Raw genomic sequence first — 21,882 nt, 5'->3', positions numbered from 1 at the left:
AAAGCCAAGTCAATGATTGTGCCCCTCAGGAGACCGTCATGACCCACACTGAAAAACCTTCTCTAACTGTATCTCATATTATGCCAGTCATGTTGTTGATAAAGACAAGGCAATGTTAAACAACCTTGACATAACCACATTTCAAAACACATAACACCAAAATACAGTTGTAAATTCCTAATTTGAAAAAAGAAGGAAAATGAATACAAAATACATCATATTGAACATGTCAACACCACAGGTAATGGGAGTTTCTACCTGTTGAAAAAACCTTGGGGAAGTAATTTATTGTGAAATCCTCAAGTTTTTAACTATCAAATACTGTGTTTCACATCTAGTATTTTTCAATGAAACAGTTGAGCTTGTCTCAAGTTCATCTCGTAAAGCTACTAAGCACAGTAGTGTCAAGAGAGGAGGTCGACACTAGGTAAACGTCGCATTTCCTCTTCCCCACTAGGTTGAGACAAAACGACAGATGAACTTCCGCCAACTCAAAGGGTCATTTTCGTTGACTACTCCTTCTTGTTGAGTAAAAATACAATATTCATTATTTTTCTTTCCAAATATTACCTCGTTTTTTGTAAAACTTATGTCTTCCCTGTTAAGTTATCTGGTTTCAACACACTTGTTTGTCTGTCAATACTATTACGATCTTAACACAGGAAACAAGGGGGAAGGTTTGACGAGGACTCAGCGCCTGTTGTATGCGTCATCAGCACAACCCGGAAATGACAACAACCAGTGTTCCTGTCAAACCAGTGGACATAAACGAAGTCGAAGAACTCTTCCGATTGGAATCACACCGACATATAACAAGTCCGCCTGCTTCTTCCAACCATGGACAAACTCCGTCGTGTGCTAAACGGCCGAGAGGAAAACGAGGAGTTGGGTCTCACTGCGCAGGTAACCGAAATACACAGAATCAGAGTACTCGCTAACGCTAACACCATCTAGTAGCAAAATAAAGGTACGCATAAACCTCAGTTTGCCACCTCTGCGGCCGGAGTTACACATAGTACAATTATAGATAACACATATATGGTAATATTAAGCTTTAACATCCCCTGGTTGCTCATGATATGATGTTGAAAGTGACAGATGGCGACAGCTAGCTATGTATGCTGCTCCTATGGCGCCATCAGAACCCCATAACCCTTCTTGGAGGGTCTCTGTCCCGTCTGTTGTCGTCTTCAAATACTAAGTGCCAAGTCCGAAGGGTTCGGGGACATGATTCAGCTCTGATAGTTTTTGGAGTCTTAGTTTTATTTCTGGTAGCGCTTCTTTCTATACCGACCCTTTCCCAGCAGGTGGTGCTGTAGTCACTGTAGACGCGCGTACATTGCACATGCACGTTTAACCTTCTCCAGGCAGATGTTGCAGATTTGCGACAGCCAAATACCAGATTTTTCCTGCAACTACAACTTAATTTGAGACTGAGAGGGTTAAAAAACCTTGCACCAACCCATATCCTGAAACAACCTCGTAATACAAAACCCACTTCCTTGCATTCACCGTTTTTTTCTACCACACGTGGCTGGAAAAAGTACTCAAAAATCAAGTAAATTAATACCCATGGATCACTAGCGTTAGTAGTGTTTGCATGTGACACCTGTACCAGCAGAGCCTGATCCTTACATTCTACTACAGCTACCAATGGTCCACCAGATTGTGCTTTGACAGAAAGTGGCATATACCTAAAGAACAAGTAGTTATAAGGTACCATGAAAATCGCAGAATTGCTACAAAGAAGACAAATAAATAAACAAAGTAAACAAGACTACAAATTATTCACCAAAAGGTATTATAACAAGGTTAAAGCACTTTGGCTTCCAGCCCACACTTAGTACGTTTCATATTTATAAATGACATTGACAATGGAATTCCTGAATTGAACATAATCTTAGGCTACAGACCTTTGCCATTTTTATGGCTATAATTTCTGCTACCACAAAATTGCAAAATATGTAAGACCTAATTTTTTCCAACTTATAGGGTTCCTGTTTAAAGTTATAGAGATAATTTAAATATACTCAAGTGTCTCACTGTTATTCAGGAACATTTTAATATAGACCATAGTCAGAGCAGGAAATGTTGCAAACTTTCACAACAACTCTGTATACGCAAAAGTTTGTTCAGTCGGTGCCAGTTGCAGGCCTTGTACCAAATATGGCCTGATAAGTCACTTGGTGGTACTTATACTGACAGTATTTCATATTTCAACAACAATGGCTTATATTAACACCAAATGTGGGGGATCTGTGCCCAAATCTATATGTGGGTCTGTCTTCGCCTCAGCGAGATGTCATCTATGCCCTGCTCTTTTTGGGTGATGGGGTAGGGAGGGGAGCAGGGCTTGGACTACAGTTTAACGCACATATGGGTCAACTGATTATGTTATCTGTTTTTACCAATACATTTTACACGCTTTCCCAATGAGGAGCAGAAAGGTAAGGTTATCGTTGTTTATTTTCACTCATTGAACAGATGAAAATGTTTGTTTTGCCACGACCAATTCCCCCACACCTACTGTTCCGCAGTTTTTTTGCATGTTCTAAATTACTGTCTGGCTTTGTGGTTCATCTTTTTATTTTGGTTTTGTACTTTCCAGTACTGTGTGTTGGTTATGTTTTTTTAGTAGTAATGCATTAACTTCCTGTTATCTGTTTGCCTCAAGCAAAATTACTTCAAATCATGAAAATGAAGTCTGTTACTCTTTTTTTTCATTACTCATACATTGTCATATCCGCCCATTGTTCTCACCAGGTTTTTGATGCCAGCACTCTCAGCTACAGCACCCGGGTGAAATGGTTCGTCATATGCTTTGCTACAGGCATCCTCTGCTCAATACTTGTGAGTTCTGCTGCAGTTAAATAAAGATCTCACAAGCTGTTTGCACAACCACTGAAAAATGACTTGGGTTGCAGAATCAAGAAATCTTTGTCAATTAATGTTTGAGTCAGATTATTTAATATTTTGGTGTTTTTTTTTTTTACCTCATCTGAATGAACTAGGGCTTGATTGAGTCAGATAATTAAACATAGTTTAGCATGACAAAAGTTCAAAATGTATTTATTTTTTTAGCTTTTCTCAGCGTTATCTAAATGGATGTCAAGTGATCAATGGAGGTGGGCGATATGAACTAAAATCTTATTCAAAATAGTAATTGTAATACTCAGATACAAGCATCTGCATCATCATTATGTGTCTTACATATGTTATATCTGTAGTAGAATATGTACATCCTTATAGTGTTAAAACTGTGCATTATTACTAATCACTAATCTAATCGCTAACCCTGACCATCAAACACAATTGAGTACTATTAAGATAAGGATTTAATTTAGATATTACATGTGTAAACATGTAATCATTGATAAATGCAGGAGTCATACAAATGTTGTGAAAATAGTTTTCCCAAGAGTTCTCTAATTATTACTACATATTCCATTAACACCAGCAGCTTAACCTGTAATGTGACAGATACCAACTGATATCATATACATTGATGTCTTCAGAGTGTCACTGCTGTTGTGTGATCTGCAACCGTGTGATATTTTTGACTCGAGGATTGGAAAATTCAGACTGTTTTTTATCATACAATAGTTTGAGTTCTTTTTGCAGAGCTTGTTTTATATCTTGTAAACAAGTGAAATAACTGACGTTACCCAATGATTTATGATGCCAATGGTTAACAGAAGTTTTAATTTTTGAATTTGTAATTTCTGTTCATGATTTTATCCACACATGTTATATGCAAACATGTCTGTTTTTTTACTGGAAAAAAGGGGTTTGTGAAACACCAGACAAGCTGAGAATGTGAAAAGATTCTTGGCAAATTATGTGGATGATATCTATAACTTTAACATCAATGACGGTGTATCAAGGTTTTTAATTTAATCCTCAAGGGCCTCTATTGCACTAGAAAACTAGGGAACTCTACTTGATACAACTAACAGCTTCATTAGTAAATTTGCTTTCAAAGTTCTAGTTTTTTCTTGTGTTAGGCATTTCCTCTTTCACCAGACTAAGTTATCCATCAGTTACGTGGTGTTCAATACTGTTTAATATTCACTGTTGAATAAAGCCCAGTGACAGACATGCCGAAGGGGCACTTACTTTGAAGACCACTAAATCTAACAACACATTCCCAAAGTTAAATTGAAGACACTGTAAGCTTGAATAGATATCTGGAACTATTTAGCTATTTGGAAAACAGTTTTCTCATGTCTTTGACCTTTTCAACTAAAGTAAGATGTCAATCCTTTGTAATTAACAAAGACTGTTTGGGTCATCTTGCAGGGTTCAGCGCTGTTATTTCTGCCTCCAAATGGGATCAAGCTCTTTGCTGTCTTCTACACAATAGGGAATTTAGCAGCTCTTGGAAGGTAAGATATTATTCAGTAGAACCTAAAGGGGGAGTGCTTACCTGATTTTTAGATTATTCTCGCTTCATGACATATTACCATAAATAAAGCCAGGGATGATAACCAGGAATCTCAAATTATGTTGATTTATAGCTAGTGCATTCTCTTACCTAAATTCTTGCACATCATATAGCATGTTTTATTTTACCATTCAAAAATAGGCAAAATTGCTTGGAATGAATGAATGAGAGAGTGAATGTCTGTCTCTGTGTGTGGCCCTGCGATTGACTGGCTACCAGTCCAGGGTGCTAGCCTGCCTCTTGGCTGATGGCTGCTCGGAAAGGCTCCAGTATCCCCCGTGACCCTGAATGCAGGATAAGCAGCAGAAGATTGATGGATATTTTACCTTTTAGCCTCTAATCAACCAGATTACAAACCCTGAACCCCAGTGCTTCTGCTATTAATTGCAAATAAATAATTGGGATTTATTATGATAGTTTTGACCAACAGTGTTATATCATTAGATTTAATATTGACAAAGAATAGCTTTTTTCTTACATATACAATTTAAATGCAGTCAAAGTTAAATCATTTAAATGAATGAAGTTAATCACCATTATTCTTACTCAATTAAAGCACCTCTTATGTTTGAGCATATTAAATAAATTCTTTACACAACAAATTGTAGTGAACAGATCACAAGTGTCCTAATGCTGTTGGTACGCTAAACAGATTAGAATAGCTTCCTAAAAGCAATGCTAAAATTGCAATTGTTAATCTGCAGTGGCCCATTCAGTTCTACAATATTAAGGATTAGGCGATCTAGGTAATCCTGTGTCAAAATACAGTGAGGGCTCTGATGTTTTTCACTGTAACCGATGTAAATGACAGAGTTTGTTCTCATATGGGACAGATCATCAATGTCTGGAGGGAAGCTCAGTTGTGTCTCCCTCTTTCATAGCCTAAATTACTAATCCAAAGCAAGACATCGTTATAAAATAATTGATTTACCAACTCTAAAACTCTATCTCCAATAATCTCAAGGAGACCAGTGCAAGTACTTACTTCATCATAGAGCCTGGAGGATATTAATATTTGAACTGAAAAATGAATAGATAAATCAGTAAGACCTGACCTCATAAAAAAGCAACTATATTTTCTCAATCTAACACCCTCCGGGGCGGTGCGGTGGCATGGAGGGCGTAGTGGTTTATGATATTACCTCACAGCAAGAAGAAGGGCTGGCACAATTCCAGCAGGGGGGGGCTTTCTGATTGGAGCTTCCATGCTCTCCCCATGTTTGCATGGGTTTCCTCCAAGTTTGGCGGTTTCCTTCCACAGTCCGAGTACATGCAGGAGACCCTAAATTGCCAGCTGTGTGAATGAGAGAGTGAATTGTTGTTTGTCTGTATATGTGGCCCTGCAATCGGCTGGCGACTGGTACCGCACCACTCACCCAAATACAGCTTGGATAGGCTTCAGCACCCCTGCGACCCTGAGAGCAGGATAAGTGGTATAGATAATGAATGAATGAATGAATGAATGAATGAATCTGATGGACCGTGCATGCTGGTAAACTTTTGAGTCAAAGGTAAAGGTATCAGCACAACTATTGACAGAGCGTAATCTGGTGTTTCAAATTATAAAACTTAAAACTTTACCGTTGAACTTTACTGGGGGTGATGGCGTTTTTATTGTTTTTATTGGTCACTATTATGTATTAATTATTCTATATACTATCTGGCATTCACTATACAGGTCTGTTTTTTATCTTTTAACTGAATGCAGTTGTGAAGAGACGTAGACAAACACTGTCATAAATGATGACAGCTGTTTCTAAAACCAAATGTTAAACTGGGTCATAAAATTAAGACTCGGTACCTACTGCATGCTGTTTTGATTTATGTTTTCCCCCAACCCAGTGCACTGAAATTTAAATCACATTTTTCTTGGTCTTTTGTCTTCAGACCATATGAATTAGACAAAATATCTAATCTCACCAAGCATACTTACACTACCATTAAATAATTTTGGATTTTTTTAAGTCTTCATTCAATATTTTCTTAATGGCGTTACCTCTGTTGTTTCTAAACAACTGCCTAGTGCGGTGACATTGTGCGCAGGATTTCATCTTAATCTGTCGCACACTTTAATGTTAAAAATCATGCAATCCCCTAAGCAGACAAGAAAGAGCCTACTTCAACACTTCAACCCTCAGGTCTTAACTGACAGATGTGACACGCCACAGATTCCCACTCAGTCCAGCTGAGCCCAAAGCTGAATCCCTCATCAGTGGGGAAAGCCTTTGTTTTGTCACATTTACTGACGTCACATATGAATCATGAATAAGGTTTTAAATTTATCATCAAGCGCATAGCATAACATTATCAGCTTCTCATTTGGTATATAAACTTTACTATTGCGGGGAGCTATTTCTAATGTTTCTTAGTTGATAATATGAGGGCTATCCATTTATAACTATATTTCTTAATAAGTATTTCATGCTTTCTGCAATTTTAAGAAACTGATATAGTTTGATCATGAAAAGAATGCAGTAGTCCGCACACTTAAATAAGGTACCATCAGTAATTAAAAATGAATATTGTGTTGCCTCACAGTCTTAGCTGTGATATTTAACAGGTTATCTCTGGAGCACTTGTCGATAAGAACCATTGTCTAGACTATTGTTTCTCAAATAGGGGGGTGTGTGTGACCCCGGGGAGCATGCTTATTTTTGCTGTGCTAGAGCAAAGTGTAATTGCACATCAACAGTAGGTGGCAGTGGCGCTCCCGTTGTCAGAGTGCGTGCAGAGTAACAACTCAGGGGAAGTACAATGAACAAACCCTCTAGAGACACCATGAAAAAGATTTAACAGTGATGGTAAGAAAAGCGGTGAGAGATGGCGATAATGGGACAAACAAAAGTCACCGGGAAAGCTAAGATGAGGAAACATGACGAAGCATATGTAGCGCTTAGCTTCACTGTGACTACGGTGGGAGATGAGGATGGACTGGTGTGTTTACTGTGAGCTGAGTCGCAGTATCAGGCTTCAAACCCTGCTTTGAAAAGCTGTGCACTGCAAAACGTGCTCACTGTAGCCATTAATCCTGACTTCCTCATTTTGATTAAAAAAAGATAGCACAAATTGTTATATTCATTTTTGTTTTGTCAGTTCAAGTGTTTTCTATATTGTGCTCCTGAGTAAATGTTGCTGACCTATTTGAATATATTATTATTCATTGATTTTATTTAATCTTAATTGTCAGTATCAAATGGTTCTGTTGGTCAAAAATGTTTATAGTTTAAATAAGGATTTCCTTTTTTTAAATTTCAGGCAAATTGATGCACTTTAAAACTTTTCTGTGACAGACTATACTACAATGTTAATAAAGTTATTTTTTGTTGCAAGTTGATCTATTTTTCTTTTTTCATTTCTTTAATGTTAATACAATCTTATGCAGAGGTATACATATATCAATTTTATAGACAAAATAGTGTATTAAATATTGTATAGTTGCAGCACAGAATAGAAGGGCACGAAATGTTTTCTTCCTCCTGGGTGGGGGGGGACGTAACAGAAAATAATTGAGAAGCACTGGTTTAGACGAAAGGAATATATAAGCAAAACATCAGTTGCAGCATCTCAACCTGATTTTTTTTTTTTTTCATTGATGTAATCCCTTTATTTCTTTTTCTAAAGCACCTGCTTCCTAATGGGACCCTTCAAACAGTTGAAGCGCATGTTTGAGCCAACAAGACTGATAGCCACCATAGTTATGCTGGTAAATATGAGAATAATAGCTCTATCGTATGTTGCATATTATTGTTTTGAGAAGGATCTGCTGCGTATTTGTAAATGTGAAATTTAGTTTATTTACTGTCACCTTTTACAGAAGGTGTAAAACTTTCATAGTCTTTTGTTAAAACGAGTTTTCTCCAAGCATTCAAGAACTTAACTACACTTTCTTTTCCCACTAGCTCTGCCTTGTCCTAACACTTTGCGCAGCATTTTGGGTAAGTAGAAACAAAACTATGAAGAAGTTGCTGCATTTTGTGGTATTGGTTAGTAATTAAAAATGTATTGTGTTGTACTTTACAGTGGAAAAATAAGGTGCTGGCACTTCTCTTCTGTATTCTTCAGTTTTTGGCAATGACATGGTAAGTGACTTTCCAGGCTCAGGCAAATGTCCACTTTATAATGATCCAAACTGAATGCATCAGGCAAAGCTGATCAGCAGGAGCCAGTTGTCAGTGACAGAAAACTTTTCCCTCACTGCTTGTGTCTGCTTTAATTTAGTTTTCAGAGTTGATTAAATTAACCTGCTGATCTGAAGTGCTAACACAAGGCTTTTTGCACATTCAGTATGGATAATCAATAAACTGTTGAACTTAAATGATTATTGTCCTTGTATGCTACTTCTTTTAGTACATCACAGGAAGCAGTCTTTTCCTGTTTACTCTGGGATGCTTATCATTTTAATCTCATGACGGTTATAAAAGGTGACAAAATGTGTGTGAGTGTACACTGCCTGCACAATTATTAGGCAAGTTATATTTTTGAGGAATAATTTTGTTATTGTACAGTGACAGTGCTCTTGGTCAATCCAAAATGTTAATCAATGTCGAAATGTCGAACCAAACTGAAGTGGTAGAAGTGAAGTTTTGTCTTTCTTAAGAAAATATCTTTATTAGGCAACTATTAGTGTGCAGAATTATGATGCAACTTAATGAAAAAAACAATAAACCAAAAACCTCTGTGACCAATATAGCCACCCTGCTATTCGATACCAGTCACAAGCCTTCCATTCATGGAGGCAGTCAGTTTCTTGATCTGGTCAGAATCAACTTTTTGTGCAGCCACAACCACAACCTCCCGCACACTGTTCAGAGGTGTACGGTTTACCTTCACTGAAAAACATCCTGCTTAAGAACGGCCCAAAAGTTCTCAATAGGTTTTAAGTTGGGTGAAGAACGGGGCCATGTCATTCGTTTTTCATCTTTAAGGCCTTCACTGCCTAGCCACGCGTGGCGTACTTTGATGCATGTGATGGAGTGTTGTCTTGCATAAAAATCAAAGTCTTCTTGAAAGATGCAGACTTTTTCTTGTACCACTGCTTAAAGCATAATTTATTATTCCCTTTGATGAAATTCATTCTCTGCAATTAACCCATCATGGATGAACCATGAGCAGTAGGATGCCGTCAACCAGTGCCAGGGGAGCAGTGTCTTGCTCAACACCACTTTGACACACAAGGAGGAGCCAGGAATCGAACAGGAATGTTCAGTTCCAAAAATAATTGCCCTACCTTCTTCGCCAAACCACCCCTAAGTAAATTCTAAAAATTGGCAGTAGGACTGAGAGTTGATTTTGAGTCAATTTTCAACCCAAAAAGGTCCAACTAGCTCATCTTTTATAATACTTACCCATACCAGTACCCCACCTCCACCTTGCTGGCGTCTGAGTCAAAGTGGAGCTTTGTGTCCGTTACTGATCCAACAACGGGCCCATCCATCTGGTCCGTCAAGTCATTCTTATCTCATCAGTCTACAAAACCTTTGAATAATCTGTCTTCAGATATTTCACGTCCCTTTCTTGGCGTATCAACTTATGTGTCTTGCTCAGAGGTGGTCGGATTTCATCCTTTCTTACCATGGCCATGTCTGTGAGAACTGAACATCCTCTACTTCTTGACACTCCAGGTAGGTTGCAGTTGTGGAATATGGCGGCACTGGAGGATAATGGCTTCCCAGTAGCTTCATGTTTGATTCGTCTCAAATCTTTGGCGGCTCATTTGCGTCTTTTTACTCAACACGTTTCTTGAGACCCTGTTGACTATTTGCAACAAATGTTTGATGGTTCTGTGATCACGTCCCAATATCTTAGATATTTCAAGAGTGCTGCATCTCTCTGAAAGACTTTTTTGACTTTTCAGTCACTTAAATCTCTTTTGGCCCATTTTTCCTGAGAAGAATCTACCGAATAATTATGCATACTTTGATATAGGGTGTTGATCTCCTTGTTACACAAATTCACATCACCTGATATGCATTAAATCCAATAAGCATTCGAATTTATACTGCTTGGAGTTGGAAATTAAGGATAAAATTATTACATTGCCAAAATAATCACTTGCCCAATCATAGTGCATGCAGTGTATATACATTCAAGCCCAAAATTCTTCTTATCCCTGGTAAATCTCGACGTAAAGTGACTCCTAGTCAATCGACAAGTTTTGTTTTGGATTTTGGGGGGAATTACACAGCGTTCTCCAAAATGATAATAAGACCACATTATATTAGAACAAAAAGTGTCATGTCCAAGATTATTCAAGCATTTCTCCATTATTAATACAGAAGCCTTTATTGTGTTTAACAGCAATCAAATGCATCTTACAATTGCTGACCAGATTTTTGCATGTCTCCACTGTTTTTTTTTTGCTTAGTCATCTTTGTGATGAGCTCCACCTCCTTTAGGTTGGAGGGTCCCGTTGTCATCACACTGATCTTTAAGCTCCCTCCACAGATTATCTATTGGATTCAAGTCAGGACTCTGTCTGGGCCACTAAAGCATTAAACCTTACAGTTTATTCACTAATTTTGCCATGTGTTTTGGGTTGTGTCATGCTTAAATGTCCAGTGGTGCCCAAGGCACCATTTGGTTCCCTGGCCCATCAGCTGAAACACCCCAAAGCATTAGGTTCCCACACCAATGTTTGACAGTGGGGATGGTGGTCTTGGGGTTTAAAGCTTCTCCTTTTTTTCGACAAATGAAGGCTACGTCATATTGGCCAAATAATTATTTTTTTGTTTCATCTGACCATAAAACAGAAGGCCAGAAGTCTTCTTCTTTATCCAAATAAGCTTTTGCAAAGGCTTTCATGTGCCTTATCTGTAGAAGTGGCATCCATATTTGTCTGCCTCCATGAACCCTGCAGATTATCAAGTGTATTCATCGGAAAGCCTTGAGATGTTCCAGATTCTCCAGGATGACATTTTTATTTTATATTTTGCTAATCCCTTGTGAGAAATTCCTTGTCTGCATATCATCATGAATGAACAATGAGCAGTTGGCTGCCATCTAGAGGTGCCAGGGGAGCAGTTCAGTATTCTCGCTCTGCAACACTTCGACACACTAGGTGGAGCTGGGAATCAAACCAGGAATGTTTGGTACTAAGGACGACCTACCCCCAGTGCCATGCCGCCCCTAATTGATGGTGATCCTTGGATTCCTTTTCATCTCTCTAACAAGCCGTCTGGCCAGTACAGATGTCACTTTTGGCTTCCAACCACATCCTCTGAGATTTTCTACAGTGTAGGACCATGTTGTATTTTTAAATGATTCTTTGCACTGTAGTCACAGGAACCTGTAAACAACTAGATGTGGCCTCATAGCCCTTTCCTGACTTGTGTGCAGTAAATTCAGAGCAGCAAGTCCCCAGTAACCTCCTCTTAGCCAGGACTGTCTATTAACCAACTACAGAGAGCTGCATTCTTTCACCTGTTGAGTGGATTGAAACAGTTGTTCCTAATGAATCAGGGTCATTTGGATGCTTGAGAACAGCCTGAACTATTTGGAATGGTATAGAACCAATTGATTGTGACAGTTTGCAGTGGAAATAACAGTCAAGAAATTGTTCTTCCTACAATGATGCCTCTTGTACATTGACTTATTATCTTTTGGGAGATCCTTTTTGACATTTCCAATCCAAAACAACTTGTTGGGGTACCCCTTGTTGGGGTGTGGATAATTTTGGGCTTGACTGTATGAAATACATACTCTATTACATTGATCGCCCTCCGTGATAATGAGTAAACATTACTCTTTGTTTGACTGACTTTATAAGAATGGGCACTGGAAGATGTTCTAACCCTTAAAAATAATATGTAAAACAACCAAAACTGCATTTAAAATCTGCGGGGGCTTCAAAATTTAGAAAGGCATTAAAATTACCATAGAAATCATAAACCTAGATGTCTCCACCAGCCCTGAGCGACAAGGCAAAGTAACTTTCCAAAGGCCACTACAGTCACTCAAAATATGCCCTCGACCAAAGATTACATAAGTTCTTACTCCCCTGTCGTCTACATCCCAGCCTCTGGATAATCTTAAGATTTGTTTAATTCCTTTTTGAAAGAGTATTTGTATACTTCTCTATAGCCACACAACTATCAGGGCGAGTTTATAAAGGAATTTATTTTTATTTATTTTTTTTTGTGACAGGGCCATCACTGTATTCACTAAACATACTGAAAAAATGGTTCATCATTTTACTTACATTTGCAAAGGATAGCTTACTATTGTTTGTTATTTAGACTAGAAAGCACAAGTTAACGCTCAATGACCGTTCATATTTTACAAACTAAAAGTCTTGGGTCAGGTTGCTGTGTGGCATTTTGTGACTGATGTGTACAATCAAGTTTTTGCTTGCAAGGTTATCAAGAGTATTTGCTCTTTGCCAACACAAGTGGTTCTGTGGAAAAAACCCTCCCACCTCCAGTAACACCTTATGAAGGGATGAAGGGATGTATCATCCTCATATTACTATTCTGTTGTTACACCTAAATATTGTACATTAACTTCCGCTCTGTCTGAGAGCGGCAACTCCTTATGAAGGGATGGATCAACCTCTTATTACTACTCTGTAGTTACACCTACATGTTGTACATTAACTTCCGCTATGTCTGCGTTGTAGTGCCATCACCATGACAACGTCACACATCCCCCTGCTCATTCGTCATAGACTAGGGACATAGGACACTCCTACCCAGGTGCTAAGATTTTTGTGTGGAGGAGGTTTTGTAATAAGACATTGCCACGGACCCACACAAACAGAAGTGTGCAAAGTCCAGTACCAGAGTTGAACTCAATAAACAATGTGACCAAATGTTACTGAAGCTCTGTCAGCGGAGGTGAGGGGGTGGGACTTTGGCTTACTCAGTTTTCTTACTTTTCAATTTGTTAAGTCATTAATCTGGTTAACTGAAGATTGTAATTGTAACTTGCCCATTTCTAAGTTATTTTCCTGCTGACGACTGGTTGTCAAATAAAGTCATTATTTAACTTCAGCTTTTAATCATTCAGCTGTTGTGGATTCCTCACATATATTAAATAAAATGGGAATTTCATCTGCAGTAATGTTTAATTGTGGTTGGTGTTCTCTATCTTCTTTCTTGTATCAGCACATTTATTATCCCCTATCCATTAAATCCACTGCCTGTTTAGGATTAATGTTTTTTTCACAAATTTCAAGACCCTTCTGTTCAGTTGTGACTCTTTCATGCAGTGTTTTAATGCTTTCAACAGAAATGAAATCTAAGGGAAACGTTAAAGCCAAAAGCATGTGAATATGAAACAAACTCATAGTATAAACTCATTGTATAAAATACCATTTCCAGCTATGCTTTAAAACCAATTTTATGATGCAATGACTTTTGTTAAACTGTAAATGGCCATGTCTAAATCCTGAATGCAGGTTTTTCATAATGTTTTTCATTTTTATCTTCCAGGTATAGCATCTCTTACATTCCCTTTGCCAGGTAAGACCGTGGGATATTGTTCCATTGACTTAAAGATGTACAATTATGTTAGTGTGTATAAATTTCATTTGAATCACAGGTTAAGACAGGTTTGAAATGATAGTGACAGAGATATAAATCCAGCCAGAGTCCTTTGAGACAGAATGCTTGCCAAATTCATTCACTCTCTGAGGGTATATCTTTCCTTTGAGGCATATCTGAGTGATCTATTGCTGTCAGGAGTTGAGACCTCCTTTGTTTATTCAAGAGTTTAAATTACACTGTTGTCAGGACACATAAAGCAAACTGGAGGGAAAACACGAGTGACCACCGAACAACAACATGTTTTTATTTACCAAACATCCCCATGTTTGCCTTGACCATATGGCCATAATCCCCCACACATCTATTGCTGGCTCAAAGTGTCAAACAAATGGTAGACTGTTGTTTCACATGCCGCTGTCCTGTTTCTCTGTTATATTATTTATCTTTTTCCTTGACCTCAATATACAATCAGGAATAATGTTTGAGGTTATCTTCTCTGATCTAGCTGTTACATGTGATTTTAAGCTTGCAAATCGTAAACCACTGAGGGGATTTTTGATAAGATGGAGAACCAAATATACTGCCCTGAGACATTATTAAATCAATAAGAATAGTCACCACTTCTTCCTGGTAGTGAACATATTCCCTCTCATGTCGCGTCCCAGTTTTGCATACAGTTGCACATACACGATATGGCCAAAAGTGGCATCCGGTTCCTAATCCAATGGGTTCAATATGACATCAGTATGAGAAGGCCTGACTCTCAATCTCCACTCTAATTCATCCCAAAGGTGTTCTATCAGGTTGAGGTCAGGACTCTGTGCAGGCTAGTCAAGTTCATCAACACCAGACTTTGTCATCCATGTCTTTATGGACCTTGCTTTGTGCACTGGTGCACAGTCATGTCCGAAAGGAAGTTGTTGGAAACTGATCCCACAAAGTCGGGAGCATGGAATCTCCAAAATGTCTTGGTATGCTGAAACCCAGACACGCTCATCAGATTGCCAGATGGAGAAGCACGATTCATCACTCCAGAGAATGCTTCTTTACTGCTCTAGAGTCCAGTGGCGACGTGCTTTACACCACTGCATCTGACGCTTTACATTGCACTTGGTGATCTGTGGCTTGGATGCAGCTGCTCGGCCATGGAAACCTATTCTATGAAGCTCGCTGCGCACTGTTCTTGAGTTAATCTGAATGCCACATGAAGTTTGGAGGTCAGTAGCAATTGACTCTGCAGAAAGTTGGCAACCTCTTTGCACTATGTGCCTCAGCATCTGCTGACCTTTCTCTGTCAGTTTACATGGCCTACCACTTTGTGGCTGAGTTGCTGTCGTTCCCAAACACTTCCATGTTCTTGTAATACAGCTGACAGTTGACTGTGGAATATTTTGGAGCGAGGAAATTTCACAACTGGATTTGTTGCAGAGGTGGCATCCTATCACAGTTCCTCAGTTTCACTGAGCTGCTGAAAGTGACCCATTCTTTTGCAAATGTATGTAAAAACAGTCTTCATGCCTAGATGCTTGATTTTATACATCTGTGGCCATGGAAGTGATTGGAACACCTGATACCAATTATTTGGATGGGGAGTGAATACTTTTGGCCATATTGTGTACATTATTACCCATTGCTAAAAAGACGCTGTTTTTGTTTGATGCAGCAATGTTTTTCCCATTCCTTGCATAGAAAAAAGAAATGAGAATAATGGTGAATTTGACAGTGTGATGGCATTTTTCATAAAAAATGAGTCATTTTGCAGACACGTCAGGCCTTCAATGGCCATCGCAGGCTCTGTATTTAAATAATACTGGGTGATCCAATCAAATAGGTACCACTCTAAATGCCCAAGTCAACGTGACACTGGACACTTCAAGGTCTGATCACACAGAGGAAATTCTGAGGTGGTCCACGCATATTTCTAGGAGACAAACAAAATTTTGGTCTGTGCTACTTTAAAGGACTGCCTGAAGTAAAAAGAATTGGTGAATACTGAGACCAGCGATGATGTATGGACTAGAAACTGTTACAATGACCAAAAGACAGCAGGCAGAACTAGAGGTTGCAGAGATGAAGATGTTGAGGTTCTCTTTGGGAGTGACCAGGATGGATAGGATCAGGAATGAGTCTATCAGAGGGACGGCACATGTTCGATGTTTTGGAGAGAAGGTCAGAGAAGCCAGACTGAGATGGTTCGGTCATGTACAGAGAAACGATAGTGAATATATTGGTAGACGGATGCTGGAATTGGAGCTGCCAGGCAAGCGGTCTCGAGGAAGACCAAAGAGAAGATTTATGGATGTAGTGAGAGAGGATATGAAGGTAGTTGGTGTGAGAGAGGAAGAAACAGAGAATAGGGTTAGATGGAGAAAGTTGACTCGCTGTGGCGACCCCTGATGGGAAAAGCCGAAAGAAGAAGAAGAAGAAGGTGAATACTGCCCAGATATCAGAGCTCATGTGTAGTATCTGTTCTCATCAGTTTAATATCTGATACGTCCCCTTAGTGGTGGCTTTATATTGGTTAGATACATCTTGTGATGCAGAATTTTGGACACATCATCAGTGATAGTACTGACGGGGGGGTTTCGGATCTTTCAACATCAGACCCCCTCACCCAGGCTACCTGACTGGGTGTAATCAGCTCCCGGCCTGTGTCCAAGAAGCGCTCATCCACTCCTTGTCCCTCTGTATCCACAATGCTCATGCAATGTATCATGATGCTCTCTCAGCAGCCTCTGAAGCAGAGTTAATGGCTCTCCTCCTGCGTGCTTCTGTAATGCCCAGGAGACTGTAGGCCTTACAGAGTGACTTCCCTGCGAAGCCTCTTCCCCTGACCTCAACAGGCAGGCATCATGCACACTGCCTTCGTCTGCGGCAATCCCCCACTAGCTCTGCGTATTCCTCAGTCTTATTCCCACTGGCTTCCTCCATTCCCTCCTCACAGGGCACTGTCAGCTCCAACATGGTGACCTGCTTGGATGACTCAGAGTGCTGGACGATTTCAGGCCCAAGGCGGGTTTCCATTGTGTTTTCAGGGAATCCCCAGATCTACCCTTAGCTGCCAGTCCTTTGCTGTTCCCAGGAGACCTGTTTGGGCCTTTGGTTGGGGAGGAGGTTGTTCTCCAGCTCTTATGAATGTTATTCCACGCCTCAGTGGTTGCAAGCGCTTACTGTACTGTAGTCGATGGCAGCATTGATGGACTCCGCAACTTCCTTCAGCACCTGGTTGTGGCGCCAGCGATTGTGGCCATCTCCAAACGATGCACGCTGCTCTTCGACTTCAGCCCTCATTTTGAGTTGGACCCAGTTCTGCCTCTCCTTGCCCTTGAGCCTGCTAAGGTGGGTTGTTGGTATGGGTCCCAGCCCATCCCGACCGGTCGCCACAGATCCCACAAGCTCTTTGTAGGAGAGCTGTGCTTCTGCCTGGTCCACAGCTTCCTGCCCCTCCACCTTCTGCCAGTCCTCACCTAGATGCCAACTAGAGCAACTTTTGGGTCCTTGGATTCCCTATACAGGAGAACCTCCCTTGCTCTGGCAACCATGAACTCCTCTGTTAGGCTGTTGATTGGTAGTCAGCTTGTTGTTGCCGTAGTGCGGGATGCTGCTTAGACTTTTGGGTAGCCCCAACCAGCATTGGAGGCTGTTGCTGACCCTCCTCTCAAACCCCTCCACAGTGGAGATGGGAAATTCATACACCAGCAACGGCCACAGTATTCTGGGCAGGATGCCATGCTTGTACACCCATGCCTTGAATTTCCCCGGGAGACCTGACTTATCAACTGTTGTCGGCCAGTACTCCAGCTGTTCATTGGTTGCCCTGATGGAGGCGGCGTCCTTCATTGAGCAGTCAAAGGTTTTCCCCAGGTTTTTCACAGATTTCTCTGACTGGTGAAATCTGGGTGCCTCCTAGTGAGAAGTGGAACCGCTCAGTCACATTCCCTCCCTTCAGGACTGGAGACCTGGGTTTCTCTGGCTTCATGGTGGCCTTGGCGGTAAGCCTTACCCTGGAGGATCCAGCTGCATCCTGGGGCTGACGTTGTTACTGTCAGATCATCAATAAATGGTCTGATTGGAGGCTGACAGATTCCGGACTTGGTTTTGGGCCCTCTGCACTCTGGCTCGGCAGACTTGACCAGCATGTTCATGGCCAGGGCAAAGAGTATAACTGAAATGGTACATCCAGTGACGATCCCTTTCTCTAGTCGGTGCCGTTCAGATGTAGCTGTGCCAGAGGTGAATCCTAGGTCAAAGCTGTTATAATAATCCATGATGAGGGCTTTGACGATGCCTGGGACGTGGTGCCTCTCCAATGCCACCTCCACTAGCTTGTGGGGTATGGAGCCGTATGCATTGGCTTGGTCCAGCCAAACTACAGATAGGTTTCTTTTCCCCTCTCGAGCCTCTCTGATCAGTTGTGTCACCATGCCGCTGTGTTCAAGGCATGGTACCCCTGGGATCCCACCCTTTTGCACCCAGGGGTTGATGTATTGGTTATTTAGGAGGTAGTCCGATAGCCAGTGGGAAAAGATACTGAAAAATAGCTTTCCCTCAAAATTAAGCAGTGATATGGTCCTAAACTGCTTGATGGTGGTTGACTTCTCTTCCTTGAGAACCGATACCCCTTCCGCGGATCTCCATTGCTGGGGGACCTTCCCCCCTCCTCCAGATCACCCTTATGATCTTGCAGACGGTGCAGGAGTTTGGCGCACCTCTTGTACACTTGGTTAGGTACTCCATTAGGTCCAGCTGCTGAGTTGTTTCAAGCAGCCTTGACCACCGTTTGGATTTCTTTCCTACTAGGTAGTTTGCTGTTAAAATCACAGACGGACCCTGGTGGCTTGATCAGGTCTCTGTATTCGCCTAGGCCCACCTCCCATTCAACATCACTATACATGTCGCGAAGGTAGGAGTCTTGCTCCTCTTTTGCGTATGAGAGGCACATGCGCTTCTGGCCTAGCTGCTGTTTGGTAAACCCGAAAGGGTTAGCTAGGAATGCCGCACGTCTTTTGGCTCTCTCCTAAGCCCACCTCCTGTGCCATTCTGCCTGGTGGAGGGTAAGCAGCTTCTTCCTAAGAAGATTATTATTATATTAAATTGCTTTTTGGAGCAGGGAGATGGAACTAGGGCTTGCCCCATCCACTCTGGGCATCTAGCGGGTATTGCAGTGTCTCCGGGTTGGGGTCGGTATGGCGCAGAGGGTAGAGCAATTGTCTTGAACCAAGTATTTCTAGCTTGATTCCCGGCTCCTCCGAATGTGTGTTGTTGAGCAAGACACCGAACCCCTAACTGCTCCCCTGGCACTGGTGGATGGAAGCCAACTGCTCATGGTTCATCCATGATGGGTTAAATGCAGAGAACAAATTTCCTCACATGGGATTAATAAAGCATAAATCATTATCTCTGACAATTTTTTTTTTTACAGGACAAAACACCCACAGAACGTAGATGCAGTCTCTGCTTTAAATTCCTGACCAACCAGGCTCAGGTTAAGCCTTAGTCAACTTCTTATTTTGCTGTACAGTATTCAGAAACTCAGATATGATGATAAAAACGTATTTTCTTACGTTGTCAATGCTCTGTACAAAGGGACTTGATATTCTCCATGTTCTACAGAACAAGAATAACCATGATAAGGATGATGCTATTCATTTTTCTCACGATTAGAGAAATAGCTCTGTGTTTTCTTTGTGTTAAATGTTAATATATACCTGTTATAAACAATCATTCCAATTTATATTCAGTTGCTAGCAGAATACATATTTCCAGGTTTAAATAGTGCCATTGTTTGTCTTGTATTACATAGAAGTCCCACAGGTTATTGTCCTGTTATTAGCCATTAATTCACAACCAAGAAAATGCCTGGAAAATGTAATGAAATCAAATTAGAAATGACTGTCGGGCTTATGTCATCATTGCATTCAAATGCTCTTCGCTTCTCCTGCACGCTATAGCGTTATCCTCTCAAATTCCTCCTTATGTGGATTTGGTATCATACCTCGGTGCGTCCAGTGAACAAAGCTCAAGGTATGATGTTGTTTTGCGAGTCCAGCTGTAAGAAGGATTATGTCTCATTTGATAGGAGAGGTCCAGAACCCTCATGATGCCCAACCCCCATCCTGACAGCTGAGAAACCTCCTGTAACCACCCCTAAGTTCCCCTCCCCCAACTAACACCTTAACAACAATTCTAGGCTGAGACAAAGACCTTTTCAAATGTCAATCTCAAACCAAAACAAAGTGAAAAAGAAACACATTCCTTTGAAGAAATCTGCTGGATAGTTAGATTAAATTAAATCACACTATATCTTTTGTTGTTTCTTTTTTGTTGTTACATGTGTGACAGCAGCTTACTCTCTTCTTAGGAATGTTATGTGAATAATTTTCTAATTTGATTTCTTTGACAGTTCTGCTTTCTTTTAGTAAGAAATAATTATCATTATTAGTAAGAGTAGTAGTATTTTTATTGCGCCCCTCCAACCCTCAGCACCGTTCATGTTCAGAACAAAAAAAAACTGATAGGTGGCTGGACACAACACATGGCAAATGGACTTGATCCTTTAATGTATTTTACCTTGTGGCCTATTTAGAACCTCCCACACCTAAGAACTGATGTAGGAAAAACCTGCTGCATGTGCACTTCCCAGAGTGCTTCAAAGCTATGGTTGTACCAAAATTTTAGAACAAACTGGAAAAGTCTCTTAATTGCATTGCCCCCCCCCCCCCCCCCATTTTCTGAGATGAAGCACAAGATAAAAATATAAAGATTTTAGATTAAGTTAAATCATATTATATTTTTATGCTGTTATGGTAAAACCCCAAACCATGGCAAAATAAGACCTTGACCTCTTTTCCTCCAGAGACGACTGCTTATGATCCCCCCTTTTCCTTTTAACCTTGATGGGTTTCACACCTCCTCCACTGAAATTTGACTGTGGCTGCAGGCAAAGTCTGCATAGCAACACACCAACAGCAAAAGCAAACAGTGCAAGGGGAAATATTGCAGGCAACGGTCGCCATGGTGATCACTTGTCTTGCATCATCCTGGAAAATGGAAGCCCCCATCAATCTTAATATGTGGTGGTTCCCCGCCAGATTGCTCTCACTTATTTATGACAAACCCCACCCAGATCTCAGGAACAAAGGGTGGAAGGGTTTTAATTTTGCATGCAGACGTTTATATTTGTTCTGGTTAAATATTATCGTTCAATCTACATTCCTCTATACCTTACCCTCTTAATTTATTTTGTATTTTGCATCCCTGTTTGTACATTTTCTCCACAGAGATGCTGTGATGAAATGCTTCACTACCTGTCTGAGCTAGGACTCCGCAAATCGCTATGAAGACTGGTCCTAATATGCAAACTGCTTGAAAATGTTGCTCTGTAAATAAGCATATTTTGTTTGTACACTAAGTCTTCAATATTTTTACAATGCCTCTTTTGAACTGTGAATCAATTTAGCTGAACTTCTGTGTCTAGTTTGCATCACCTATCCTGCCTTTGTGTGAGAATTGAGTGCCTTGAATGCTTAATATATTAAAGATATACATATGCTTTTTTTCCGAGTTTTTACCATTTAAGTCCAGGGAGACTGTTTTGACTTTGCTATACTGAACTTTGTCATTTTCAATGCATATGCCTTGAATTGGACCAACCACACATAACAGTTTTCTTTTAAATTGCCATCTGATGTTGTAAAAATATTAAACTGCTGTATTCTCTCTGCACGTGGCATCTATGCATAAAGATTCCCACAGATCCTGTTGACTGTTATTAACATTATCGTCTTTCGTGACTATGTGCCGAGATGTGTGACATCCACAGCTCTTTTGAGGTTTTTACACATGAAAAATCAACAGCTGTCTAACCTTTTATTGTCCATTTCTATGTAAGTATACTATCTTGGCCCTCTTATCAAATTACATTAAAATTCTGCTTCTGCTTTTTAAAATTTGATT

The 21,882-nt window shown here is 40.4% G+C and overlaps 1 protein-coding gene and 1 non-coding gene across 2 annotated transcripts; both read left to right on the top strand.

Annotated features, from left to right (window-relative positions):
- The first annotated feature begins 701 nt into the window (after positions 1-701).
- On the top strand, positions 702-21,683 carry sft2d1 (SFT2 domain containing 1). The gene is made up of 8 exons (XM_086167565.1): positions 702-903; positions 2,764-2,850; positions 4,300-4,385; positions 8,066-8,147; positions 8,344-8,379; positions 8,465-8,523; positions 13,873-13,902; positions 21,207-21,683. The coding sequence occupies exons 1-8, from the start codon at positions 838-840 to the stop codon at positions 21,244-21,246; spliced, it is 486 nt and encodes a 161-aa protein (XP_086023691.1). The 5' UTR covers positions 702-837; the 3' UTR covers positions 21,247-21,683.
- Positions 16,358-16,545, top strand: LOC147236369 (U2 spliceosomal RNA). Its single transcript, XR_015109018.1, has one exon. It is a non-coding gene; the product is annotated as a U2 spliceosomal RNA (small nuclear RNA).
- Positions 21,684-21,882: the final 199 nt, after the last annotated feature.

Source organism: Fistularia commersonii, chromosome 2 (genome assembly GCF_037954325.1).
Source record: "Fistularia commersonii isolate RoL2024-O1a breed Wild chromosome 2, RoL_Fcom_v1.0, whole genome shotgun sequence".
NCBI lineage: Eukaryota > Metazoa > Chordata > Actinopteri > Syngnathiformes > Fistulariidae > Fistularia > Fistularia commersonii.
Note: the sequence above shows the minus strand (reverse complement) of the source record. Positions and strands in the feature narration are given on the sequence as shown.

Excerpts from the sequence above, each read along its gene's own strand:
- sft2d1 (XM_086167565.1), top strand. The coding sequence starts at position 838 with ATGGACAAACTCCGTCGTGTGCTAAACGGCCGAGAGGAAAACGAGGAG. Across the intron at positions 8,148-8,343 it reads TAGCCACCATAGTTATGCTG|CTCTGCCTTGTCCTAACACT; the intron begins GTAAATATGAGA and ends TTTTCCCACTAG. Across the intron at positions 13,903-21,206 it reads TCTTACATTCCCTTTGCCAG|AGATGCTGTGATGAAATGCT; the intron begins GTAAGACCGTGG and ends TTTTCTCCACAG.